Raw genomic sequence first — 27,798 nt, 5'->3', positions numbered from 1 at the left:
TGTTTAGTTACCCAAAAAACATTATAAACCCAGGAATCCAGAATAGTGTTAGTTCTGCATATTAGACATATGGCACAATAAAATATACTTCTTATTAAGATATTTTGTTATTTATAGATCAGATTAGATTAAGTCATACTGGATTTCTTTCTCCTGTGGGTTAGCAATAGATTCTAAATTTCTTAAGAGTATATTTTAAAATATAAATACCCAAGCCGATTGTCAGATTTTATTTTGAATTCTCATTACATGCATTTCTACAAGATTCATAAGAACCTTTTTCATGTGTAAGAAAGGGACTTGTAGGATGGATTAGTAACAGTTGGCACTCTCATATAAATAAAGTGTAAATGGTGTAGAAAGACAAGAAAATACAAAAAGCTATTTGCAAATAATTTTTTCAGTGCTTCATAGAATGGTACAATAATTTTGGTTTGGAGCATCCTTTGTAAGTTTCCTGATCCAACTCCCTGCTCAAAGGCCACTTATGAAGTTAAATTAGGTTGCTCGATGTCATCAATATTGTTGGTGCCAGTTCCTCTAAAAAGAGCAGATTGGAGGCCTCTTTCCAGGGGTGCTCGTAACCTCAGTCCCGAAAGCAGGCAATACTGGCTTATTTTTCTGGATATGCCCATTCTTCCACCCATGCAGGCTTCTGCCCGCATGTGCACATTATGAATAAAAATTCCAACTGAAATAGTCTATTCTATTCAATTCTAAATCCTAAATGGTCCTCTGCAACTGGTGCATCTTGAGCACAGAGTTTTATGTGTTGGCACCGCTGCGAGATGTCCCACATGTGCCATTAGTCTTCTTGGCTTGAATTCATCCCACCTAACTTGAGGCATCTGAGTTTGGTGCTTAGATGCAATTGGGTCCCTTTCTATCAGTGGAAAAGGGTGGACATCTCCAGATAGCTTCCTGAATTGCTCTGTGAAATCACGGCTCTCCACTGGCACTGTAAGGAATGTGACTAGCTAGAGTCTTGAATAGATGTTTGGCTGAGATGTCTAAAATCTAGACAGTCTTTGTGTTCATCATCAAAGACAGGTTTGCTTATATTCTTCATCTGGGTACTTTTTACAGGCATTTTACAGTCTAATACTGTGAAAGAAAGGCGACAGGTCTTCTCAGTAATTCCAGCTAAATCCTAGCCTTGTTGACATTGGTGGCAAAACTCTCACTGACTTTCAGTGTCAATTAAATTTTCTCTCCTTTTGTGTTTTCCTCTCTTCTTAATTTTGTAAGAATCCTTCAGTGGACATTATTTCAATTTATAAATATGTAAGGTAGCTCTTAGAAAACAGAACTTGTGAGGCTGAGTTTTGCAAGCAGATGAAATATTTGTGCATATCTAGTATGTTCTAGATATAACTCTTTGTAAACATGTAGCATTTTGTTTTTTTCCAGATTATGACCTGTATTTTGACTGAGCAGAGAATAGTTTTCTTCTCTTCTGATTGGGCTCTGTTGACACTCGTTGCTGAATGCTTTATGTTGTACCTTCATCCTCTTCAGTGGCAACACACTTTTGTGCCTATTCTGTCTCGTCAAATGCTGGATTTTGTAATGGCTCCAACATCTTTTCTTATGGGATGTCATATTGATCATTTTGAAGAAGTTAGCACGGTATGTTTCAGACAGTTACCACTCTTGCTGTTCACTTGCAGTGCACTTGTCCTCTTACTTCTTTTAGATGCATCTAGAAACTTGCTTTTGTTACTTAGATGTGTGAGAAGTGAAGAAATGAAAAGTGATGGAACCATACTGATGTAACCACTGGCTTACTGGAAAAAACTTACTGTTGTATCCCTTACCTTTCTTTTCTTTGCAGGATAATATCATGATTTTTGTGAGTTCAAGTTTCATTTGGGGAAAAATTCTACTTACATGTTGTTTTTATAGTGTAAATAGTTTCCCTTCAGATCGGTGAGTGTATTTTTGGCTCAGAGTTGTGTGGCATGAATTAGGTGCCTTTTCCAGGCATCTGGGTTAAGAATTGAGCATGTACTTGAAAATACTCTAATGATGCTGCTGTTCCCCGTAGTGGAGTTAAGTATTTAATAATATAAGAAAGAAAAAGCGATGTAAAGAATATAATCTCACAGTTTTTCTGAAGGTTTTTTTGGCTTATTTTTTTAGAATCTTATTTAACTAAGCCTCTTTCAGTGGGTAACATTGATCTTGGTTACCCAAAAAGCTTTAAGAAAAATTCAGCTTCATAGTGGAGGGCTAATGTGAATATACTTTTTTGAGGGTGTCACATAGGGTTTCTGTGAGTGTTCAAAACCGAACACAGAAAAATTATGTAAATTTATATTAGATGAATCTGTTTAATTATAAGCCAAAGTGAAGCTGGTCCATCTAGTTCAAAATGAACAAAGAATTAAGTTAAAATGAAGCAGGTAAGTATTTATTTTAGTTAGTGGTAAGATGATGTCACTATCAGAAATAAGTACAGATTAGAGAACACACTTTTCTTTGATATAATTTGAAAGATTTTGTGTTTGCTTATATATACACTGTGTTGCAGTCTGATCTTTAAGGTTATTGAAATTGCAACCTGAGAGATCAGCATGGGCTTTACCTCCATGTGATGCTTTGTGCATTAGCATGTGTTTCTGTGTTTGAGACTAATATATAAACCCTTCTCTCCCTGTCATCCCACAGGCTAAGTACAGGAGTAGGTGCTGAATGGAGAAAGCTTTCTGAGAGCTTCTTTGTGTACATATATATGGTTTTGTACATACCTTCATAATGTATACCTTTTCAAGGATGGGCTTAGAGATTTAGTATTAATTTAATACTACATGAAGTGCATATTAGGTTACCAAATGTTTATGTACTGAGATTAATATCTATTAATTTAATGACTTTTTTTTGTTGAAAGTAGACTTTCAACTAGAATATGATCTTCTAGTTGGGGAAAAAAGTCAATCCTTTTCTGGTTTACCTTCTTGCTGAAATAATTCACTGTCTGAGGAATACATAAAGGAGAAGTAAATGTTTTTACAATCTAAGTATATTTACAGTCATTCTATTTTCTTTTGTTAAAAGGAAACCGAAGACTTAATTCTAATTAATATAGATAATGGAGATATTACACATTCAAAAATGGCTGAAGAGGAACCTGAAATTCCAGATGTTCCAGCACAAGCAGCAGAAACTTTCATAAAAAGGTGAAAAGATGTTGAAGTTGTGTTTATCTTAGTGCATAAATTATGTTTGACCCTCTTTCTAAGTTTTTTATTTTGTATTATTAATTATTATCTTATATGATTTCATTCATATAAAAACACTGTACTTGATAAGGGCAAATTGAAAATTTCAATTAATTAATTAAAAAGTAACTTTCAGCAGTTTTAATCATAACCATATTGTTTTGCAATACCTGGAATTCTTGTTTCTTTTTTATTACTGATACTGATTATTCTCTGAACTTTACTGTTCTTTACACAGAAGACTGAGTGCACTGTGATTTACATGTGCTAGTAGGACTTCCAGGAATCTTGTTAGCTTGTCAACGCTTGCAAATCAATCTTGCACTTTCTCTAGCTGTAAGATGCGTGAGGCCTAAATGACTTTTTCTTTAAAAGGTATGAAAAAAATTGTTGGTGTTAGGATGTAACTCGATAATTTTCTTCTCTGTGTAGAGTGGAGAGTCTTCAGATGCATTATGATCTAGAGCTCTGCCATCTCCCAGCCAGCACAGATCTTAGTGAACTCCAAATGCGTAGAAGAGCTTGGCAACAGAAACTGAATACAGAAGTTCAGCAAACAACTTTGCAGTTAATTGTTAATATCTTCAGGTGAGTGGATATAGTATTTTTTATTATAAAAGCATATGGTACAGGTTAAGACACTTCCACTGTTGCTGAAAATATTCTTTATTTTGTCTTGCTTTATAGATATTTTGTAAATCTCTTAAGTTTTGTGAGGGAATGTGAAGGAGGTCCTGGTAGCCTGCTGGAATATCAATAATTAATGTATTCAGGTACATAGACATTGCTAGGACATCTTAGATAAAACTGTTCTAATTTTGAACCTGTATGTCTCTTGTATAAAGATTACAGGAAGAGAACTGCGGTCCTCACATTTCATAATTAGGAAGAGCTTAAGGCCTAGTACGGATATTAATTTGTAACTGGAAACAGTCTTAGTCACTCCTGTTAGAGAAAAATGAATTTGAACTGGGACAGGGTAGAAGAGCTGAAAGCAGGATCGGGAGTTCAGGACACTTGGGTGTGTTTTGGCTAACTGTACAAATTCTGAGAAGGGATGAGATATCTGGAGATTGCAACCACAAGAGAAGGAAGGAGGAAGGGGAGCTGTTTCAGCTCAAGGACAGAGTTGGCACAAGAACTTCTGGGTATTTCTGGGTAAAATGGGAGTGACATTTTATTAATGATGTGGAGTAGGTTTGGTTTTGGTTTTTTTTTTTTCCCCCTCTAGAAAAAGGTCCGGCTACGCTAATTTTCCTTGTTTCTTAACCTAGTCTAATGTGTTGATACCCACAGTTGCTTTATCTGGGTACTGGTTGTAAATCCTGCTATTATTTGCTTGTATTTGGGGAGGCAATGGAAGTGTGGTAGGTGATTTGTACAAAAAAGTGCAGCAAATTGATGGCTGGTTTGTATAGGCTTCATTTCTTTTTACATAGATACTAACATACTTGACCATGAAAATGAAACTGCCTACCTGGTGTTCCTAAAGAATCTGATTATATGGACAGAGGTCTGCAAATAGCTGTGCAGATAACCATCCCCAGCTATTTCTTGCTGCCTCTTGCTGGAGATGGTGCTCCCCTTTGGATCAGCTACCGAATTGCTCACGTGAATGCTCCCTAACACTTTCAGTCAGAAGGTGCTGGGTTAATTTATATAGTCCAAATACCAGGTCTCTGTTAACCTGCTCGCTTTTGTTGGATCAGCTTGGGGAGTGTTCATACAAGTGTCTGGGTCCTCCAGGGGGACAATAGCTGCTGGGTATGGAGGGTAGAACGGACTTTACAGCTAGCACCGCTGGATAAGGAGAATGAAATGCATTTACAACCTGATGTGCTACCACTGTGGGATTTGGTGGATTTCAGTGTTTGGCAACAATATGTTCCAGATAAAGATGAGGAGAAATGCATTTTGCTGCTGGCAGCTTGAACTCTTTGACACACTAAATGCTTGGCTACAAAAGATGAACGGATGCTTTGCTCTCTAAGAGATAATATGTTTTGCAAAGGGGTTGATTCTTTTCTTGCTTTCTTTCTTCTTTCCTTCAAACTTTCTTTCTTTGTTCTTTTTTTCAGCCTTGTTTCTTCTATCTTCTAATGCTATATCTACCAGCGTCCAGGAGTGAAGGAAAGTAAATCTCTGATGCAGTTGTGCTGCCAGTTGCTGCTGTCTTCAGTGAAGCACTGTAGTATTTATGTGTGCGTGGAGGTTCCATGTTTAAAGCAAACAGTGCTAAATTATGTAGAATTATATAGAACTATATACTTTTACTAACCATCTTTTTTCTTGATAAACTGGTAATGGGCTTTTGTCACTGATTTATGAAAAACAAGCGATGTATAGGCCTTCTGTCAGGTCTATGCATGGGTATGAGATTCCCCTTTTGTGCTTACATTCAAATTTTAGCTCACCAAATTATTTTCTTCGTTCACATGTTTTAATGGGAATTTCTTATTCCTTGATACCCAGCGTAAGTAGAAGAAATAAGATGTAATAATAAAAGGAGCCCTGATTTTAGCCACTTGCACATATCTAGCTTAAATAACTATTGTTTCTTACTCACAGACTTCAGTTCAGAGAGCAGCCTTTTTCTGAAAACTTCCCACTTTCTGCTCCTGAAACAACTTGTTCTGGCTCGCCTTTAGGGCGCGGAAGTTACTATTAATGTCTGGTTTACAAGGGATAGTATAGGGCCTCCGCTGCCTGCTATCACCATGCATATACTAAAATATGCATTGGTTCTTTATCTCGCTTTCTCTTTTATTTCAGTAGTTCTGTTTAAGTTCTTTAGTTTAACACAATTTCCAGTTATTGCTGCCTTTATGAGGAGAGTTTGAGAGTGCAGCAAAAAATTACGTAACCTATAATATTTCATGTGCATGTTATGGATGCAATGTAATGGGACAGTGTGAGGTCAGATCACATCTTTCAAATTGCCTCTGTGGATAGGTACACTTGTCTTTTTAGTGCTCCAGATGGGTTGTATGTGATTCAGGAACTCTGTATGTAAAGGTAATTCCAGGATTGGAGCCTAAGTCATGACTTAAATATACAGATTCTCTTCTGTGGGCTACTAAAATTGATCCCACAGTCTCTCAGTGATTTTGCTGATTTGAAATGGCAGTGGCAGCAGGTAGCCTGTCTTATAAGAGTTTGCATTCTTTTTCTATGATTCAGTAACTCAGACTTGTTCATTAAGACTGAGCATGTCTTCTGATACTGCAGCATATTTCTATTTTGCCTTGTGATGCTGCAGTGTATTTCTAGTAGTACCAGTGGGCTGCTGCTACTGCAAAAGTGCAACTTGCTTACAAATCTCCAAGCATATTTATCTATTTCTTTATTTTTGTCTCCAGGGAGGTAAAAGACCATCTAAATTACGAACATAGAGTGTTTAACAGTGATGAATTTCTGAAAACAAGGGCAATCAGAGACCAGCCATTTTACAAAAAGGTAAATTCAGTGTTAAGTATGTTGTGATTCTCTGTTATTAATCTGTATTTTAGGATTAATGCCAAAAATTAATAGAATGGTCACAGTTTGGTCTGTGTGGTGTTGTTGAACCTCCAACTTTCACAGAATGTTTTACCAAATTTATTTTATTTGCTATAAACAGATAAAATAGTAGACAGTATTTTGGAGAGTAAGGTACTATGTAATTCCAGAGCAAATTAAATGTAATTCCTCGGGAGTGAGATTAACCTATGGCAGATGGTCAGTAAAGCTACATCTAAACTGTATTTTAAGCACAGGCACCTGTCCAAACTGTTTGGACCGAAGCCCATATGTAGACATGAGTTTTCAGCAAGCCTGTGAGCACAGCAGAAGGGAGCTCAAATGACACAAATCGAAGTACCTGCTTTATCTGCAGCCTGAGCAACAGGGCATGGAGTTGAGGATGCCTGCTTGGCTCCAGGCCATGCATCTGTTTCCCACAATGCGTCACAGTGAAGGCATGCTGCTGACTCTGAGCACATGAGTGACACTGGTGTCCTTAGGGCCTGCGGTGTGACAGGGCATACGGGACATAAGTTGATGTAGCTGACGTGCTTTACCAGGTAGTATAACCGTAGCTTGCTTTTATGTGCTGGTGAAGCCTATGAAGTAATACTCAAATAGTGCGTAGCCTCAGGCCAGGCCTCATAGTGCCAGAGGCTAAAGAACAACCTGAAATCCCCACTTAGTTTTTCTTAGCCCTTTTGCTAACTCACCTTCTCAGATACTTACCTGAGTTTGAAACCCTGTATGGGTTGGAGTTTTTCCGTACAAGCCCTGAGTCCCTTTTGCACCTGCCCTGATCAGCTTGATCCTGCCATTAGCATAAGCTTGATCTGCTGAAGCTCCAGAATGACTCAATTTTCACCCAGTGTATACAGTGAACCAGGTGATTATGAAGGATGCAGGTCTGTTTTCCTCTGGAACGTAGACAGTACTGGTACATGAGTCTGCCTTTTATGTAATGGCTTTGTATATCCAAAGGAAATGGGGTGGGTTTCATTTCTTCATTAAAAAGAGTGTCTTGGTAGGACACTCTTTTGGTAGGACACTCTACACTAGACTGTAGGATTTAGATTAGTTCTCTGGGCCCTTGGTGTAGGACTGTCACTGACCCTCAAAGGTTGGAGATCCTTTGGGTCAGAAGGAAGGAGAAAGGAAGGGGGAACAGAAGGAAAGGAGCAGGGAGAGAAAGAGAGACTAAGAGTACACAGGTTCCTGCAAGAGTATCTTGCAATGTTAGGGTACTTTACCCAAAAGTGGGAAGGTTGAGAGTTTAATCCTTGCAGTTGAGACTGTTATTTTACATTAAACTGTTTCCACCTGATTAAATTAATATTTGCCTTCAAATAATTAAGCTAAACTGTTGTGTATGTGAAAAACAGAATTTACATGTTTTAAGGGTTTGTGTCTAGCCACGTACAGTGCTCTAGGAGAATTTGGTCTCGATGCAGCAAGCCAAACCCCGAAGTTATAAACTCTTGTGATTTTTTTTTAAGTGTCAAGATTATTAACCAAATAAAAAGTTTACCTTAGTTAAATGAAAAAATAATTGTTTGGAAGACTCTTACCCTGAACTGGGAGGGACCTGGACAGGCTGGATCGATGGCCCAAGGCCAATTGTATGAGATTCAACAAGGCTAAGTGCTGGGTCCTGCACTTGGGTCACAACCACCTCATGCAATGCTACAGCCTTGGGGAAGAGTGGCTGGAAAGCTGCCTGGCGGAAAAGGACCTGCGAATGTTGGTCGATAGCCAGCTGAATATGAGCCGGCAGTGTGCCTAGGTGGCCAAGAAGGCCAATGGCATCCTGGCTTGTATCAGAAGTAGTGTGGCCAGCAGGACTAGAGAAGTGATCATCCCCCTGTACTCGGCACTGGTGAGACTGCACCTCGAATACTGTGTTCAGTTTTGGGCCCCTCACTACAAGAGAGACATTGAGGTGCTGGAGCGTGTCCAAGGAAGGGCAACGAAGCTGGTGAAGGGTCTGGAGAACAAGTCTTATGAGGAGCGGCTGAGGGAACTGGGGTTGTTTAGGCTGGAGAAAAGGAGGCTGAGGGGAGACCTTATCGTGCTCTACAACTACCTGAAAGGAGGTTGTAGTGAAGTGGGTGTTGGTCTCTTCTCCCAAGTAACAAGCAATAGGAGAAGAGGAAATGGCCTCAAGTTGTGCCAGGGGAGGTTTAGATTGGATATTAGGAATACTGTCTTCACCGAAAGGGTTGTCAAGCATTGGAACAGGCTGCCCAGGGAAGTGGTTGAGTCGTCATCCCTGGAGGTATTTAAGACATGTAGATGCAGTGCTTAGGGACATGGTTTAGTGGTGGACTTGGCAGTGCTAGGTTAGCGGTTGGACTTGATGATCTTAAAGGTCTTTTCCAACCTAAACGATTCTGTGATTCTCTGAATCTTCTAACAAGCATAATTTAGATTCCAGATAACTAGATAAATGCCATTCAATATCCTTTGGGTAGTTACTAGTGATATATAGTGATATATATAATAGTGAATTATATTAAGACAACTCCAAAAACCATTAGAAGGGACCCTTTCAGTTCCTGCAGCTTGTCATCTCCTGTACGTACAATTGCCAACAAAATATGCCATCTACTGGAGAAAGACTTAAAAGCAGAAATCCTAATGCTTTTGTAGATGCCATTTTATAGGATATGTTGCAAATGGATTGATAAGAGGCATCTTGAATAAGAATGACCTATTTGTTGGTGAAATGTTTCCGTTAATTTCAGAGTACCTAGATTACTCATGAATCTTTCTCATTTTCTTTTTAAAAACATCATAGAAATGCACTGAAGTCTGATCAGTGGGTTTTTTGGATTGGGTTTGTTTGGACTTTTTTTGGCCTGTGATACAGTCCAGGACTAACAAGGGTAGTTTAGGCAAGCCTCTGGGATATATCATTAATCAAAGTAATTTTTCATAGTTACATTCAAAGATACAAGTGTCTTTCTGTTAGTAAGTTTGTAAAGGGTGGAGGTTGTATAAACAGAAAGACAAGTTTCGTGGTTATAATAATATTAATCTCCTGATGAAGTTTGCATTTGATTTTCTGAACGGAGTAGTTTTCTGAATTGTTTATTTCAAACAATGCAAAGAGCCCTGTGCTAGAACTAACATTTATATAGTACACATGTTGTATTGCCTCAAATCCTAGCTTTCATCTTGTTTTAATTTGCAATGGTGAGAGATGGTAGCTTTCCACTTCTTTTAATTCACACTTGACATTTTTTTGTGGTGTCCTCTATCCTAAAAGTAGCAATTTGACCTTTTAGAAATTATTTCTGCATGATACCACAATAATTACCTGAGCAGGGAACAATTTTGGGGGTTACTAGGAGAAAAGATGACTCACTTGTCTTTTTAGTTTGATGACATAATGTTAATTTAGAGTGCCACAAACTTCCTATTCCAAACCATAGACGATATTAACAGCACTTAGTTATAGGCAGAAAATACACTGTTAAACTTCAGTAGCTAAAACTCTGTTTTGCTCAGTATTTCTCTTTTTTTGTTTGGTTTCATGTTTTGGAGGGCGGGCGGGCTGAGATTCCTGTTTGCCACTGAGCAAATATCATGAAAGTACAGAAGGAATGGAAACTGAGTTAGTTTTCTGTTACTGAAGCTTTCGAATATTTTTGGTTTTGTGATTGCTAAATTGGAAGTTCTCAGCTTGGCATATGTAACGGTAATAAAAATGAGCTAAACATGCTAATAAAAATGTAATATGTAAATGATCCACAGTTAACCAGTTTGTGTCTCACAGGTTTTAGAGACCTACATGTTTCACTCTTTTCTTAAAGCTCGTCTGAACAGAAAGATGGATGCTTTCGCTCGACTTGAGTTGAGTACCCAGTCTGAAGAGGATAGGTAAAGTTTTCTCATTCCTTATTCTGGTTTTGAATCTTCTGTTGATATCAGTGATAAAAGTCCATTGGACTCTATTGGTATGAGATCAGGTCATCTATGAATAAGATTAGGACTAATTGATAGGCCATTTTATTAAGATTACTGTAAAAGCGTGGTATGAACGTGTCCAGCCATGGCTGTTGAAATTGTAAATTGGTACTATAATTGTAATTTACTACTATTATACAGAAAGAAAATAAAATCAAGTCGTAATTTAGTGTATATGTATACTGAATTTTAAAACTAGTTGTATTTTTTTTTTTTTTTTTGTCAGATTAAACTTGATGTTTCATACCCCGAGAAGACTGACTATGGAGAAAATGGCTTCTAAACAATTTAATCCACAGTACATGATTAGTAGGCGTATGGTAATCAGTATGCCTAATCTGCAAGATATCAAGCTGCCAGAGGGCCCTACTAGAAATTCCTCACTTCGAAGAATAGATACAGGCGTTGGTAAGCAAAGAATGGGTTGAACAAATACAGTGTCTTTTCTGTTGTCTTGATGGGTGACATCACTGAATAATTTTCACAGAAACAGTGTCAGATGCTGGAAAGAAATGGTGAGCTGGGTCATTTTGAACTGAGGTCTGTCTGTGCTTCTCCTTGCATGTTAAATCGGTCTGTAGCCTGCTGTAAGTTTTGCTGTACCACAAAAGACTGATTGGTCACAGTAGGATTGATATTGTAGAATTGCTTCCTGAGTCAGTAATCATGTTCAGTCCTCACCCACCTTATGTCCAGTTCTCCACTACCTTTAAACGTAGGCTTAGGCTTATCAGTATTTAACAAAGCAAGTCCTATAGAAACTGCATGGTTTGTGGGGTTTTTTTCCTTTTTTTTTTTGTTTCCTTTGCCAGAATTGATATTATCAGATTAGGGAATATTCTGATAATAAGGACGATGGACATAGAAATATATTTGTGTCCCTAGCACAACTGTAATCTTACTTGAATTTCATGCCATGTAATTGCTTGTTGCTCTGATGGGGATTCTTTTTGTAGTTTGTAGCATGGCTGGTTGTGAAGATACTAGCACTTTTATGCACTGCTTACACTAATCAATGTATTTTTTGTTTTGTTTTATTTTTAGCTGTAAAAATGCCCTCCAAATCAATTAGTACGTTCAAAATCCCAGAAATTCACTTTCCTCTGATGTTCCAGTGTGTTCATTCCTACTATACAGACTTCTTCAACCATCTCAGCAAAGCTATAAATACCTTACCACCTGATAACTCAGCATTGCTGGCAAGGTACTTCTACCTCCGGGGGCTTATTAGCTTGATGCAAGGGAAACTACTAAATGCACTTTCTGACTTTCAGAACCTAGATAAAACAGACTTAAGAATTTTCCCTACTGATCTTGTAAGAAAAATAGTGGAAACCATGCCTCCTTCTGAGCGTTCTCAAGCAGACCGCAAACCTGAGCTGAAGAAGCTGATAAGTCGAGTGATGGAAAAACAAAGAGAAGTTGCGAAAATAGATGACCATGTAAAAAATTTTGAATTGCCAAAAACACACATGCAACTGGATGATTTTGTGAAGCGAATCCAGGAATCTGGGATTGTCAAAGATATAGACACTATACATCGGTTATTTGATGCCCTAACAGTAGGTGAGTACAAGATACATTTTTAGCGACCATCTACACTGGTGCAATGACAATTTCAAACCGTTTCTTTTTATGAACCAAAATAAATTTTTTGTCTCCAGTTGTTTTTCTTTTTAATTATTATTCAACATTTTCTGGGCCTCTAAAAACTCACAATATGTGAGCTTTATGGACAATTTTATTTAATTAGGATAATTACAGAGAACAGATTTAATGTATACAAGAATGTCTATACTTGCATCCACAGTAAAGACAAGGAATCTACTTACATTTGGGCACACAATTTACAATTTTTCAGGTTGTGTAGGGGAGGTAGTTTTGTGATCTGATGGTATGCAGTCCTGCTTTGGCTTAGATCATGACTAGAGTGAATACGAAAGTGTCCTAGTTGCTATGGAAAATACCTCTGTGTTGTAAAACCACTTAGTAACATGGCAAGGTGTCAGTCTGTGAAAAATACTAAAAAAAAACCTAACAAAACTCCTCTTGGATGGACATCATAGCAAAAGGAGAGGTTACGTTTTTATTCGAGAGAACTTTCTTCTCTCCTGAATGAGATCTGAATCTTGTGATTGATTTCTAAAAACATAGTTTGAGAGTGCTTTTATAAAATACTATTCAGTTCTCTTTCTGTGCCTAGTTACTCTGGTAACTGTTATATTTTGTGGCCACAAAGGATTAAACATTGGTCAAAATAGCAAGATTATAGCAAGACTTTCTGAAGCCAGAGGTAGCATACATCTCACAAGAATTTGTGTTTGTTTGAGATTCTGCTGTTCAAACACTTGAATTCATAGAATAATTAATTACTTAGAATACCTATTGCTGAAGTCTTTAACTGTTATAACTTTAGCTTTTATCCCAGGTTGGTAAGTATGTGATATAGTAGCATTCAATAGAATAAAGAACTGGAAAGTCATAATTAAAAGAGTTCAGTTTAGTAGGAAGTACAAATCCTTTCCCACTGGCTGATTGGATTTTTGGCATGAACTTAAAAAGGCAAGACTGGCACAGTGTTTGCTCCCTCCCTCTGTACAGTAGCGTGGAAGGGAGGATGCCAGATGCATGGGACCTATGGCCTAGGCTAACTGCAGAGGCATCTTTCTACATCAAGAGAAGAATTTTGTCTCTTAATGGTTTTCCAGGCCTATTTTTTGGTAGTTTTTGCACCTCGCTTACCCATTATGCTGTTAGAGGCACAATTTGAAAGTTAGTGTCTTTTAAAGCTATCTTTCTGTGCAAATCTGTATAATCGTTTCTCACAATAAACAAGTTTTAAAAAATTTTTAGGACATCAGAAACAAATCGATCCTGAAACATTCAGAGATTTCTACAACTACTGGAAAGAAACTGAAGCAGAAGCTCAAGAGGTGAATCTGCCACCAACAGTAATAGAGCATCTAGATAAAAATGAATGTGTCTACAAGTTATCTTGCTCAGTTAAAACTAACTATGGTGTAGGAAAAATAGCTCTGACCCAAAAGCGCTTGTTCCTTTTGACTGAAGGAGGACGTCCTGGCTATGTCCAAATTGCTGCTTTCAGGGATATAGAGGTGAGCATCAAGTAACTTCTTGTTCTCTTGCATGCGTAAGGATATAGGCCGTGTTCCATTCTGTAGAGATCTGCCTCTCAACTTAAAGTTTCAGTAAGGAGTGTAGGAAACACCTCTGAAGTCAGTAACTTATGAGTGATTAGATAAAATTCTGGGTCTTTGGCCCAAGAATTTCAGGGCTGATGTAGTACAGTTTGCTAGGTGCTAGGATGACATAGAATAAAAATCTAGAGGTCATAACCTCTAGATGTACAGAAGGGTGCAAAGCACAGCACATGGGATATAGAGCTAGAGAAGTTTAATAACATGAGCATTAAGTGTGCTTATTTGACTGTGGTATCAGCGAGCCAGCTTGTACCCACTATGTAGTGAAGTCTGTATGATGTTGTTTGAAACTTATTTTCATAAAACCATCTCTGCTTAATGGTGTGTATGGACAATTGAAATCATTAGCTGTAGTTATAAATAGAGAAAGTTGCCCTGTAGGATGAGTACTGCACCTTATCTGTGATTGCATGTTGTATCTTCCTTGCTTTCTTTGTTTTCCTACATTTCCAGGATGTTAAAAGCACGACTGTAGCTTTCCTTCTTTTGAGAATACCTACTCTGAGGATTAAAACATTATCTAAAAAAGAAGTCTTTGAAGCTAACCTTAAAACTGAGTGTGATCTCTGGTACCTGATAGTGAAAGAAATGTGGGCTGGAAAGAAAATGGCGGATGATCACAAGGTATAAATATGGGAATTTCTAACCAACTAACTATGAAGTATGTGCTTTCTGTTTCTGTTCTAAATAATTCGTGCTTTGAATGAGTTTTGCTGAATGAATTTTGTTGAATTAATGTTGTTTGAATGAATTTTGAATTTTTGGGGTTTGACTGCAAGTAGTATGAATTATGCTGCAGGGCAGCAACTGGCTAGTTGCTTGTGCTAAGCATGACATGCATTGTGATTGTTGAACACAGAGACTTGTGAGAATAATGAGCAACAGATAAACTACAGTAGGACTTTTGTCTTTAGGATCCTCAGTATATTCAGCAAGCACTGACAAATGTTCTCCTGATGGATGCTGTGGTTGGTGCCCTGCAGTCCTCCAAAACCATATATGCAGCCTCTAAACTGTCTTATTTTGACAGGATGAAAAATGAAGGTCAGTCACATAGCAATGCTACAAAGCCTGCTGTTGTTGCATCATCTGTCTCAGCTCTTTCTGTTTATATTCCGGTTTTCAAACTGATTATCTGTAGAAATACGAAAAGGTGTTAGTCTGATTGCACTTTCACAGATGTAGTTTATTAAATAGTATTTATAGAAAGCTTAGGGGTTGTTTTTTTGGTTTTTGGGGGGTTTTTTGTGTGTGTGTGTTCTGTGCATCAGAACCTTAGTTGACATGTCTGTCTCCCTGTTGGCTGCTGCTTGGTTGTTTCGACTGCTTGGGTGTTGTATGCATGCTTCTGCTACCAGAACTCATACAAATGGTGTTTGGGCTCTCCTAGTCAGCTAAGGCTAGAGGGAAGGAAAAGTGAGAAATGTGAATAAATGGTGCAGAATTATTATTTCATAAGAATTATAGATCTATTTCAGGCTTAAGCATGCACTTCATGACCTTTTAAAAATCTATTTTAGGGCCTATGATGGTCCCCAAAACAACTTCAGAGACATTAAAGCACAAGATCAACCCCTCAGCTGGTGAGACATTTCCACAGGCAATAGATGTCTTGCTTTATACGCCAGGTAAGGTGATGTATTGCTTGCTTTTGTTAGCCCAGCTTTAATTAGCCTATAAAGCATGTTATCTCATAACACCTGGTATTATGACTGCCTGATTTTGTTCACATTCTGACATGCTTTCGTTGTGTGTTGAATACTAAAACAGCAAATCATTAAAAAAGAACGGTAATATTGCATATTAAGATACTCCAAGGCATAGCTTTCACAGTCTTAATTTGTCTTCCTGTGTGTATATGCCTTATAATAGACTTCAATTATGTGTTAATGTGCCAATTTCCCTTTAAGATTTCTGCTTCATTTATTGAGCAGGGTGGATGAATGATGCTCCACCATTGATCAATATTAATTGTTATTTTTTTATTTTTCAGTAGGGTCATATGGGGGTGTTTGGTTGAACCACAGTGCAGGGAACAGTGTACCACCTCTTGAAATCCCAGCCAGACCTATATGCCCGTAACTCTCACTGTATAATATGTGATCTAATGTACTATTCATCGCATGTAATTTGAGTCCATCCCTGAAGAAAGCGTTATCAATTTCCTTGTGAGCTTTTGTGTGATACTTGGCACATTTATATCTGACTAATTCAAAAAGTATTGGAGAAAAAAAAAAAAAGAAAGGTTAAGGACTGTGTGCAATGGGCATGAATTTAGGTAGCAGATATGTTAATTCTGGAAATTCCTAACTCAACTTCATAACCTTACTAGTCTTCTGATGTAAGCTCATATGTAATTCCTAGTATTTGAGCAATTTGAGACAAAAGGGGAAAGTTAGTGGAATTCAAAGTTAAGAAAGTGGGCAGGAGCAATTGTATGTGGGTGGGTGGGTGGTGGTGAGTTCAGTGGTGCTTTTCTTTCTTTGTAGTATGAGACTTCTAAGTGGAGCTCTAACGGAGCAGATAGAAGGAGTGGATTTATTAGGTGTATTTCATAGGGCTTAAAAGCCTTCCTGCAATCCCAGTTAGCTTAAGTACTTGGTCATCAATGAAAAAGATTATCTCTGCTCTGAATAACTTTGAAGTGTAAGATTAAACCATAAGGCGAGCTCAACAAATAGATGAGAATGAGCACAAATTCATTGTGAAAACTGTGTTATTCATTAACTGGTGATGTAAGTTCCAGAACACAGATGCGTTTTGTTAGAAAGCTGCTCTGCCTAATAATGGTTTTCCCACACATTTCAAAAGTGGTTTATTTTCTTTTACCTCTCTCATCTTCTCTGCTTCATTTCTAGGGCATCTTGACCCTTCAGAAAGACCTGGCAATGCTCATCCGAAACTATGGTGTGCTTTAAATGAGGGGAAAGTGGTGGTCTTTGATGCATCTACCTGGTCTATTCAACAGCACTGTTTCAAAATGGGCCGCTCTAAACTGGTAAGACTGACACGTATCACAATTGCTGCTTTAGCTCGGTGTTTTTGTTGCTATAGCCTGTATGACCCTGAATCACTGTCATTCCTTAAAAGTTGCAGAAAGACACTTGAGTTGTCTGGGCTTCAGTTAACTTGGAGAAATTGAGATTTTTGAGAAAAACAGAAAGGAGAGAAAATGGATTCATAATGAAACAAGTCAACTGGTGGGAAGTGATAGATTGGCTATCAGGAGGGCCTGCTGGCCTAACGGCATGGCTTCTTGGGGCAGGAAGGTGGGTTTGAAACAGTTGAGGAGAAAGAATAATGGAGAGAATCAATATAAAGAGAAGATGAGATGAACCGTAAGAATGGATGAAAAGTCACTTGTGCTGAAGAAGTGGAAATTGGAGAAAGGTGTAAGGAAACCAGGTGGATGATATTGAAAGAGAGCTAGTGCTCTAAAAGAAGATGACTCAACCAGCAGGTTAAAGAGAGTTGCTTGTGAAAGACCACCTGAAAAGAATAACTCTCCATGAAAGGGGAAGCTGAACCAGAGCTGCAGACTGAGTGAAAAACATGCAGTAGAGAGAACATGCAGGAAGAGGGATTGGATAGGTCACTTGTGTGAAAGCTGAGAAACATCACTGTGGATGAGTGTGGGAGAGAGTCAAAAAGGGAGAGGTAAAGCTGATAGTGAAGGGCTGGGTGGAGGCAAGATGGAAATCCAGGAGAAGAGTCAGATACTGACCTATTCTAAAAAAGAGAAAGAAAAGAGGAGGAAAGTTTGAAACTGATGGGACTCAGGAGGGAGAGAAATGAAGAGCTTCTGAATGAGGGAAGGACGTTCCACAGACAGTAGAGGAGAAGACAGTATTTTCTTAGACACCACTTCTAACTGAAGTAGGAAGTATGTTTATATCAGATGGTTAGGACAGTTTCCAATTCAGAAGAGAGAAATACACTAACTTCTGGGGTTTCCCCTGATGCCCTTTGTAACGTTTACTCTGTTTGGGCCAGGAAACACAGCTTTGAGTCAGTTACCAAGATACATTATTAATCCTATTTTCTGAAGGATAAACTCAGCAAAGAGATCTATCCTCTCTCATTATTTATAGAGCAGAGCAAAGGATAGAATACTGGAGCGCCGAGTCTTGATCTCTTACTGTAATCACCAGAAAACTGTAGCATCTTAGTACAGCCTTTTTCCATGTTACATTAGAGAGTGATTTTTCTTCTAGATTTTATTTAATCCTGCTTTTTCTCCCCAGACTTGTATGATCATGGTAGAACAGAGTCAAGTGTGGATCGGTTCTCAAGACTCCATTATTTATATAATCAACACCCACAGTATGTCTTGTAATAAGCAACTAAATGATCATCGTTCTGATGTTACAGACATCATTGTGGAAAAGAAGAATGGAATACCCAGGTATACTTAATTACAAAGTTTTCTTCTTAAAAATACATATACAAGCAAATATGAAGGACATCTGTACCCCTAGAAGAGTCATGGACATGCAGAGAATCTTTCTGTGGTTAAATAGAAAGCTATTTTAGGTAGCTAGAACAGTATTTACCAGTCTAGAGAATTTGGCCCACAGTGAGCAGAGGACTAGTTAAAGATCCAAGTGATACAGTATTGTGCTTTAATTATTTGACTGAAACAAAGGCAAAAAGTTAACTTGTGCTCAAGGAAAAGGAGCCCATATAGGAAACCAGTGACTGGTTTTCCTAGATGTTGGAAATAATTTATTGTTTTAAACGAGGAGGGCTTATCCTGCTAACATAAGCCTTCATTTAGCCCGTTTTTGTAGCTCCCATATTGTATATGGTAACCTAAGAATTTCCTTTTTAAAGAAAGAGCATTATGTACTTTGGAACAAAGAGGATAAAGGAATGCTTTTCTGGACGAGGATGAGAGCAGCCAGGAATTGGCAGCATCCATTGATGAATTAATACAGATGCGGTTTAAAGACCACTTCATTTTTGGTTTAAGCACACCATCGACTAGATGTTTACAGCATGCTTCTGGATTTTTTTTTCTTCCTGTTTGTAAAAAATAATACATTTGTTGTTTTGTTCAGGCAAAATGCTTTTGATCTTTTGGTAGCACTGGGAAGAGTGTTGGCTGGAGGCCTTAACCTGCTGTCTTCCTATGGGAGCAGCAGCTCCTAGGCCAGACCAGACGTCAGCCATAGCTCTGCCAGTGGTGCAGCAGGCGTAAATGGGTTTCAGGGAGAATTTGCTTAGGTATTGTTGGAACCTTCTGAAAAAGGTTTTCTCATCTGAAGACAACAAATGTTAAAGGTAATAAAAAAAAAGGGGGATAGTATAATTTGTTTTCTCAGGTGCAGTAGCAAAGAAAAACAGTTTTGAGGTATTTTTGTCCGAACTTGAGAGAAAAAGAGAGAAAATCCAACAGGCAACAGTGTGCAGGAGAATTACAGGGAAAGTTTTTGTTGTACTTAACTCCTCATGCATGATGTAATGCATGCCGTAGTTCACTTAGAGCTCTGAATTAGTGTGCAGTGTTTCCAGTGATACAGAGTTTGTAAAGTATAATCTTAAGAAGAAGAAAAAAATATCTGTACTAGAATTAGAATACTTTTGTTCCAATAGGAGACATAAGCAGCTTGAAAGGTGGATGCCTGGCTGCAACCCAGAGCTGTTGGTTGCTTAAATGCACTTTCAGCTGTCTAGAGCCAGCTACCTAGAATAGAGTTCTAGAATAGAACTAAAGAAAAAAGTTTAGATCCTTCCCTAGGCATCTTGGTGGGCACAGGATGGACATGTTCCTGTCCACTCAAGACTCTGGTCACCTTGTTTAAAAGAATTGAACCAGTCTAATTGTTTGCTATTAAAATAATGATAGTATCTGTCCTGGAAGGCTTTGGACTTCAGTCCATTTTCTGTTGGAAATAGTTACTGTGCTTTACTCTTCCAGTCTCTGAAATGAACAACATTAATTTGGCTTACTGTAAAATTGGTTATTTTGCAAGTAAGTCTCTTCTGTGTATGCACTCTGTTCTGAACATGAATGTACACTTTACTATTTTTATTATTTTTTTAATCTGTACCAACAGTGAAGCGTACTCAAGCAGTTTAGATGGAACAGTGATTGCTTGGAACATCAGCACTCTGAAAGTTAACCGTGTCTTTCAGCTGCCCTGCCAAAATCTCACTTCTATCAAGCTTCATAATGACCAGCTGTGGTGCTGTAAGTTCATTCCTCAAATAATTAAAAAAAAAAATTACATGTTCACATAATACACTGTTTTATTAGACAGAACAATACATTAATCTCAAACTCAGAGTTATGTATATGTGATGTTCTTCCCCCATTCTCCACTTAGTCTGTTTAAGCAGCCTTCTGTAGGTAAGGCCTCCAAAAGACATAGAGATGGCTAGCTTGGATCACTCCTGGAGGTATTGCCCCTGCTGCAAGATGTGACTTCTGGCTACACTGTATTTGACTGACCTCTCCTGGTGATGCCTGTAAATTGGAATGGAAAACTTTGAGAAAGTCCTTTTAAAGTTTAGAGGGGCAACAGTGGTTGCAAATTGCGTTTGGTATTGCAGCTAGATTTTAGGGTATTGGTCTGACTTGGTAATCCCCAGACTTGCATTTTGGCCGCTTCTAGAAATGTCATCCCCTCTGTAGGAGTTTAGATGAATTAAGTAAAGCGTTGTGCTAGGGTAAAAGATCTTCTTGAAGTTGTTTCATAAATGGCGACAGATTCACGGATTTTGCACTGATTCTCAGTACTGCCATACACAAGAGCCTGGATCCAAACACATCTTAACAGAACAGCAGCTAAAGCCTTGGGAAATTCCTGGCCCTGCTGTGAGCAGTAGCAATGCTGCCAGTGCTGTGGTGGGTAAGGATTCAGCCCTGTTAACTTCGTAGCGCAGACACTTGATCTCAGTTCTATAGATGAAAATAATTGTGTATTTCAGAACCTAGGTATGAGATGTCCTAATTTTAAGGAGTTTGTTTCCCCTCCTCTCATCATTTTTGGACTCTTAACTAACAGATGTATGCGCTACAGAATAGCGACTAGTGTTTGGAGAAAGAGCAGATCTAAAAAATAGATACTGTGAAAAGCAGGAAGAAGTACCTCAAAGATTTCACTGTTGACTGAGAAACAAGACAGTTGTTAGATGCATCCATTTTATTTTGCCTTTTTTCTCCATGGTTTATAGAGATGGAGGAAGTAGGCATTTCTGATACTAACTCTTTATCTTTAATATTGGAGGTACTGGAAGTTGCATACTTGTAGTGTCTACTTATGAATTTCGACTACAAATGAAAATTGAGCATCACCTGAAGGATGTGTGTTCCTATTTTCTCTGCTTCCAGCTCTTTCCTGAGGTATTATATTTAAACTGTTAATAGAGTTTAAACGAAGCATGACTGTGTTGCATTACAAGACATAGTTACTTATCACAATATACTTCCTGTCAGCAGTGCTCATATTAAACATATCTTTCTGTGCTTTAGAGAGATGAAGTGTGGGCATCTTATTCAGGGAGTAGTGACCTGTATATTTGGAACACCAGAGACTTTACAAGTACACCTCAAAAGATTCATCTTCAAGATTGCTCTGAGATTACTTGTATGATAAGAGTTAAAAATCAGGTGAGAAGCGTTTGGACTGTTTTTACCTGTTGGGGAATTCTTTACTAAAGTTTTGTTTGTTTGCAGCTCTCATGGGCTGTCATTGGTTAGCTTCCTTACTGGGTGTTTGCATATGTACTGGTTTGAAACGTTGATTCCTCTTTGAAATCAGAGAAGCTAATGACTGCCCAACACAACTGGCTGTTACAGGTATACCCCAAAATGCATGCCAAGCTAAAAGCCTCATCAGTAATTAAATGCATGGTGACTTTTATTAGCCATTGACATTTTCAGGGAACCGTAGAAATTGAAAGTTTAGGTCCCTTGATATTTTAAGCTCAGGGCTCCTAAGACTAAGCCTTGGAAAAGGTTAATAGACAAACAATAAATACCAATTAGCTGGCCTATTTTTGTAGATGACTTGTTTCTTGTTTAGTTACCACATTCCTAACTCAGCAGAGACCAAAGGAGCCAATGGCTTCCTACCTTAGCATCTTGTGTCCCTGTCATTATTGGCCTCAGGCTGCATACCTGCTCTTTCTGCATGGTATCAGTAGCTGTGCAAATGACTGTAGTTGTAATACCACATGGACAGGTTTAGGATTAATTTGCAAATTAATAGGTAATATATATCTATCAGGAAAGCAACTTTCTGAATCTTTTTCTCAGATTTTCTCTCCTTCCTTCCTCAAAAATGACCTTTTTCGTGAAGTGCCTCATGAAACAGGGAAGCTTTCTGTGTATTCAGACTGTGGTTAGATTTGTGAACCAAAATGGAAAAACCTTGAGATATGCATCCCCAAAGTAGAGATGAATATATTTAACCCCTGTTTTAAGGGAGTTAGAGGATTGTTTGGAAACCCCAAGGCATTAAGCTCTCTTTTGTTCTACTTAAAAACTTTGTTAGTTTTCTCTTCCACTTATTACTCGCTCAGCTCCACGTTAACTAACATTGTAGTCCAACTCATTGATACAAAAGGAACAACTGGAAAATATCGCTGTTTAATCCATCCCCTGAACTTGAGTGTTCAATGCACCATCTTTCAGCCTGCCAACAGCTTGGCAGCCTTGGTTGTCCGAGGGGGAGTCTGGAGCCCGTTGTAGTAGCTGGAGCACCCATACTCCTCTTTTACACAGCATTACAGTACTGAGAATGAACTTGCAGCATGGTAAAGGCTACCGACAACATTGATAGGGTTGTCTGCCACAGGCTTGCTTTTAAGTGCTTTAATTAAAAACAAGCCATTGTTTGTCTGTAAGAAACCTGAGACAATACGAATCGCATAATGGGTCTATCTGAAATAAGATGCTTTCTGGCTGGCAAGCGTTATTAGTACACAACGGTGGGTACTTACCCTGTACCAAACTACGCACAAGAAGACCACAGCTGTTTTCTGCTGGGTCAGACCAGATGCAGCTGACCCCATATTCTGCCTCTGACGGTGGCAATAGCAATGCTAGGGAGAGTGTGTGAACCTGGCCTGTGTCTGCAGTCCATTCCCCTTAAGCTCCCTCACTGTCCATGGTTCTTGTTTAGGGGTACTAAACTGTACACCTCTGCCTCAGTCTTTTATTATCTATTTTTGGATGCAGTCTCTGTGGATCTGATTTCATTCTGAACTTGCTGGTGCCACAGTTTCCTGTCGCAGCAGGTTCCAGAAGTTCACTGCCAGCCATGTACAGAGAAGTACTTTCTTCTAAGTGAAACTGAACTCTTACTGGTTTCCACGTGTCCCTTACTTCTCTAATTGTGGGATGTGTTGAACAATGGTTCTATATTCTGCTTATCTGCACTTTTGTGATTTTGTAAACCTTAATGTGATCCCTCCTTAGCTGCTTTCTCTCCAGCCTAAGTCCTGGCTTTTTCCATCTTTGCTCATATGACAGCTGTTCCTTTCTCTTGATAGTTTTAGTTACTCTTCCCTGGATTTTCTCTGCTTTTGCAGTGCAGAGAGCAGAACTGCACACAGCACTCAAGATACGGGTATGCTGTGGTTTATATAGTGGTAAAGTGACACCTTCTGTCTTGTTCTCTGCCCTGGGTCTGTGGAACCAAAGGCAAGTCGAGTCACCGAGGTGAGCAGCTCCAGTGCTGGCAGGATTGGCAGCAGAGTGCTCGAGCGTGGTGCACAGGGGGGTTTCCTGAACCGAGGGAACCTTAGGGGAGCAGAGAGACCCGGCAGGAGGCCGCAGCTTGTGTGACAGTGGGTGAGGAGACTTGGGTGGGGCCAGGAGCAACAGCAGCCAAGTCCCCCCACAGAAGAAGCCCCTGGGGAGTGCCGTGACCAGGCTGCAGTGTGGCAGTACACGTGGCAGTTGGTGCGCAGGAAGGGCACTGTAACTCTGCCAGCTCAACCAGGGAGCAATGGTATCCACCCGGCAGAAAGCCATGGCCTCTCTAAGCTCTGCACCCACCACGACTGATGCAGCTTCCCAGACAGAGCTCTGATGGGAACATGCTGCCACCCAGCAGCATGCCACCCTGCTCTTATGCCGGTACCGGATGGCTGTAGTGAGCAGACCTGTGGGAGGTGTGCCCAGGTAGAGGAACTCCTCTGCTTAGTGGCAGAGCTCCGGCAGCAGGCGAGTAGGTTGAGGAGTATCAGGGAGTGCGAGAGAGAGAGAGACATGAACTCCAACAGATAGAGAGAGATATATAGGAAATTTTCAGTGTTTGCCTTTTCCAGCCTAGCAAGAGAGAGCCCTCACCATATCAATGTGGCATGTAAAACTCCTCAACTGCATCCTAGACTGAAATGTAAAGTACTGAAAATGATTGTAGTTTGGTTTTGTTTTGTTTTTCCTCCAGATGTGGGTTGGCAGCAGTGGAAGATCGCAAGGCAAAAGCAAGGGGAAGATCTACGTGATCAGTGCTGAGAAGAAGACTGTGGAGAAAGAGTTGGTTGGTCATGCCGATACAGTAAAGGCGCTGTGCTCGGCAGAGGATAGATATGTCCTCAGCGGCTCCGGAAAGGAAGAAGGGAAGATTGCCATTTGGAAAGCTGAGTAGTTAAGCTATTCAAAAGATGTCTACCTGTGCTGGAAAAAAGTGAAGACCTCAGGCTGTGTTTACTCCAGTATTTTGCATATATTTCAACCACCTGTCAGTGTTATTGTTTTGTATTTATTGAGTTATTTTAGTCCCTACATTGTTGTAGAACATGGAAATAGAAATGAATCTCTCCTTGCACCTTGTACCACTCCTGCATGTTTGATAAACGGAAACGTGAATAGAGGGGTCAGTGGCTTTAAACTTGACGTGTGTTGTTGTGAAGGGTCAGGGTTATAGGCCAGACTGCGTGGTGCAGGTTGCATTGAGAGCGCTGAAGCCAGCTCAGTAATTCCACTGGAGCTCTTTCTGGGCAGCGCATGGGTTGCCTGAAAAGTGGGATTTAATACTGTCTTTACAGCCTGTAATAGCTGGAAATGGTCACCAAAAAGAAAAAACTAAGTGTGTTTGTTGGATTTATGGAATTACTGTAAATGCTGAATATCTTTCTGAACTAGCAGCTAGATTTAGCTGGGAAGACTGTCCATTATCCCTGTATGTATATTTATGGTGCTGTATTATTTAAAATATAGACACAGACAGGCTCTCCCTGATAGCACTGAAAGCTCCCTGCTGGTGAAACAAGATACTTGGATATTCTTAATGACTGTTTTAAACTTGTTTTTCCTTTAAAAACAATGCACAGCACTTGGCATTTGTAACAGTTTGTGAAACTGACTTTTTTTTCTTCTGAAGCACTTTATTTAATTTCCATATATATTATACTTGCTTTTGGAAGCAACCTTTCAGTTACTGTGCAAACAAACCTCTGCCACTCCTCCCTTCAGTCGTCATTTCTGTAATCAGAGGAACTGCTGTTATTTTGGGTAGAACCTGCTTAATTTTTAAGTTCTGCCAACTCATCAAACTACTCCTTAATTACTGAAGCAAGCATCATCAGGTTGCAATCTAGGGGATTGTCTTGAGCAGCATTGCCTACTCACTTCCTGATGTACATTGTTTTTTCTATTGATGACAATTATCTACAAGTAAAACAATAAATCTATGCAGAATAGTTTTATCTGTGTCAGTGCTGAGTAAAGTGGAATACAATATTTAAAATAGGAAAGAAGGAAGAAATGGGCTGCTACTTTTGTTAATAAATAAAACACTGTAGGCCTAATAGAAGTGTAAACTACTGGAAATATACTCCATGTAATATTTCTAACTCTTTCAATGTGCTGATGAAAGGTTTTATCATATGATGGTAACTGAAATTTTACCTTTTTAGTTTGGGGTTTGTTTTTTTTTTTTTCAATTTAAGAATATTAAACACTATATTGATACTCTGGCCTCTCTTTGTACCGTGTTCTTTTTCTTGTGTAACTCAATACACAGTACAAAAAGTTATGATTTTTAGCAGTGACTTGCATCCTATCTGTGTTCTAGGGAGAGTAATTGCCTGGGGTTTTCTCTCTATATATTCTCCTTTCTAAAACCAGTTTCTGTTGGTAATGTGTCCTCCTTTGAGCCCCTCATCTGTAACTTTCAGGTTCCTTATTTCCTCCCCTGGCAGCTGTCTGGCTGGTGGTAGTAAGTGAAACGAATTATTTACTGAATTAAAAGATTTCTCTGTACAGAGACACACAAGTGCTGCTAAAGACATTTCACTTGCTGCAGAGAAGAACCCAGCTACACCAACCTGCCACCTGCCTGTCATTGCCTTCATTGATTTTTCATTCCTGCCAGACCTTTTAAACCTGGTTTTGCCTTCTCAACTGATTCGTACCCAGCTTGTGAAAATGTCAGATGACAAAACTAGCAAATGTCCATTTTCAAGCTTGTAAATTTTGTTGATAGAAGACTCCAAAGTAATTTATTGAATAGGGACATAATTTATTGAGTAGATGTCTCCTTTTTAAAAACACTGCTTTCTTTAATAGCAGCTGTTGAACACCAGGAGAAGAGTTTAACCACATCAGACAAAACCATGAGATGCAAAGATCCTTCAAGAAAACTAACCCATCCCCAACAGCAGGACGACCAGCAATACCAATTCAACTGACTTGAGGAGCACAATGGCATGTTGGTTTGTCTCACCTGGTGTGACGAGAAGCGCAGGTCTGTGTTCACTTACCATTTCAGCTTTGCTCCAGCATTACAGCTGTGGAAATGAACCTGCAGGAACAGCGCTGTGGGGTTTTCTTCAATTTTCAGTGGATTTTCAGTTACTTCTCGTGGTAGAGAAGGGAGTTACTTCTCTCACAGGAGAAGGGATCCTCACATCCCTAGTCGTCCTCAGAACTCCTCTTTGCCACGATGCCTACCAAGAGCTTGCCAGGTCTATGTGCCAGTGCGCAGCCCGCACTGATTCTGCTGACTGATACTGGCTCATGACTTCTGTATATTTGTCTCTCTGTCCAGCTGTTGTTTCACCCTGGAGCAAGCTGTTTGAGGCAGAGACTGTTCTTCTGGTTATGGTCATGTAACACTTAGCATGATGCTGTGTTGGCTCGTAGCAAAGACTCCTGCAAATTGTGAGACTAGAAATAGTAGCGCTTGTTGGCTTGGATTTTGTAAAACATTTGTTGAGCCTTTCAGTTAAAAAGCAGATTGTCAGGGCTCAAAACAGGCTGACAAACAGTGGGCAAGTTTTATGCTCTACCTGAAATTGTCTCAATCTCAAAACAGTCTTTAGAGGTTGCTATGTGAATAGAAAACAGAAGTTTTATAAATATTTATAAACTTACTGACAACAGAGGCCCTGCACCCTGCCAGTCTGTTCTCCTTTCCTTGCTCTGAGAGATGCTCCAGAGAGGCTCCTCTCTGCCTGTCTCCAAGTAATTGCTCCCCAGAGAAGGGACAAAGTCCTTCCAAGCAGCAAGATGCCCCTGGCAGGAGTAGAGATGCAGTAAGTGATGGGTCTGAGCATACTCGATCCCTCTCTTGCCCTAGTACTGAGCTGCTGTTGGGGTTAGTCAGCCTCCACATGAGCCTCTGGCGAGGTCCTCCCCCAGTCCAGCTGTGCCACCATCCCCTTCTGCTCTGCCTCTGTGAAATGTTTCCCATTCCTTGGAAGCCAGCTGAAGTTCAAGGCTAATGTTTGTTCAACTCCTTTTTGCTGTTCATTTTTCCCTGGTTTCCTGAACTGGGGCAACCTCAGGGGAGCAGAGAGACCCACCAGGAACCTGCAGCTCTTACCACAGTGGGTGAGAAGACCTGAGCGGGGACAGGAGCAACAGTGGCCAAGCCCACACAAGTATAAAAGAAGCCCTTAGGGAGCGCTAGTGACAGGGCATGGTG

The 27,798-nt window shown here is 39.4% G+C and overlaps 1 protein-coding gene across 2 annotated transcripts in view; it reads left to right on the top strand.

Annotated features, from left to right (window-relative positions):
* The window catches only part of DENND3 (DENN domain containing 3), a 40,375-nt gene extending 14,533 nt beyond the window's left edge, over positions 1 to 25,842 (top strand). For both annotated transcript variants that reach the window (XM_072851819.1, XM_072851820.1), the window contains 17 exons: positions 1,411 to 1,629; positions 3,058 to 3,179; positions 3,654 to 3,809; positions 6,581 to 6,677; positions 10,501 to 10,604; positions 10,918 to 11,099; positions 11,736 to 12,257; positions 13,545 to 13,807; positions 14,366 to 14,536; positions 14,827 to 14,956; positions 15,433 to 15,540; positions 16,771 to 16,910; positions 18,157 to 18,317; positions 19,972 to 20,105; positions 21,145 to 21,260; positions 21,390 to 21,527; positions 24,316 to 25,842. In XM_072851819.1, coding sequence (XP_072707920.1) covers positions 1,411 to 1,629; positions 3,058 to 3,179; positions 3,654 to 3,809; positions 6,581 to 6,677; positions 10,501 to 10,604; positions 10,918 to 11,099; positions 11,736 to 12,257; positions 13,545 to 13,807; positions 14,366 to 14,536; positions 14,827 to 14,956; positions 15,433 to 15,540; positions 16,771 to 16,910; positions 18,157 to 18,317; positions 19,972 to 20,105; positions 21,145 to 21,260; positions 21,390 to 21,527; positions 24,316 to 24,516 — 2,964 coding nt within the window. In that variant the 3' untranslated portion in view covers positions 24,517 to 25,842. The remainder of the gene's footprint in view (positions 1 to 1,410; positions 1,630 to 3,057; positions 3,180 to 3,653; positions 3,810 to 6,580; positions 6,678 to 10,500; positions 10,605 to 10,917; positions 11,100 to 11,735; positions 12,258 to 13,544; positions 13,808 to 14,365; positions 14,537 to 14,826; positions 14,957 to 15,432; positions 15,541 to 16,770; positions 16,911 to 18,156; positions 18,318 to 19,971; positions 20,106 to 21,144; positions 21,261 to 21,389; positions 21,528 to 24,315) is intronic.
* The last annotated feature ends 1,956 nt before the right edge of the window (positions 25,843 to 27,798 follow it).

The sequence above is a fragment of the Ciconia boyciana genome, chromosome 2, assembly GCF_034638445.1.
Source record: "Ciconia boyciana chromosome 2, ASM3463844v1, whole genome shotgun sequence".
In the NCBI taxonomy this organism is placed as follows: Eukaryota; Metazoa; Chordata; class Aves; order Ciconiiformes; family Ciconiidae; genus Ciconia; species Ciconia boyciana.
Note: the sequence above shows the minus strand (reverse complement) of the source record. Positions and strands in the feature narration are given on the sequence as shown.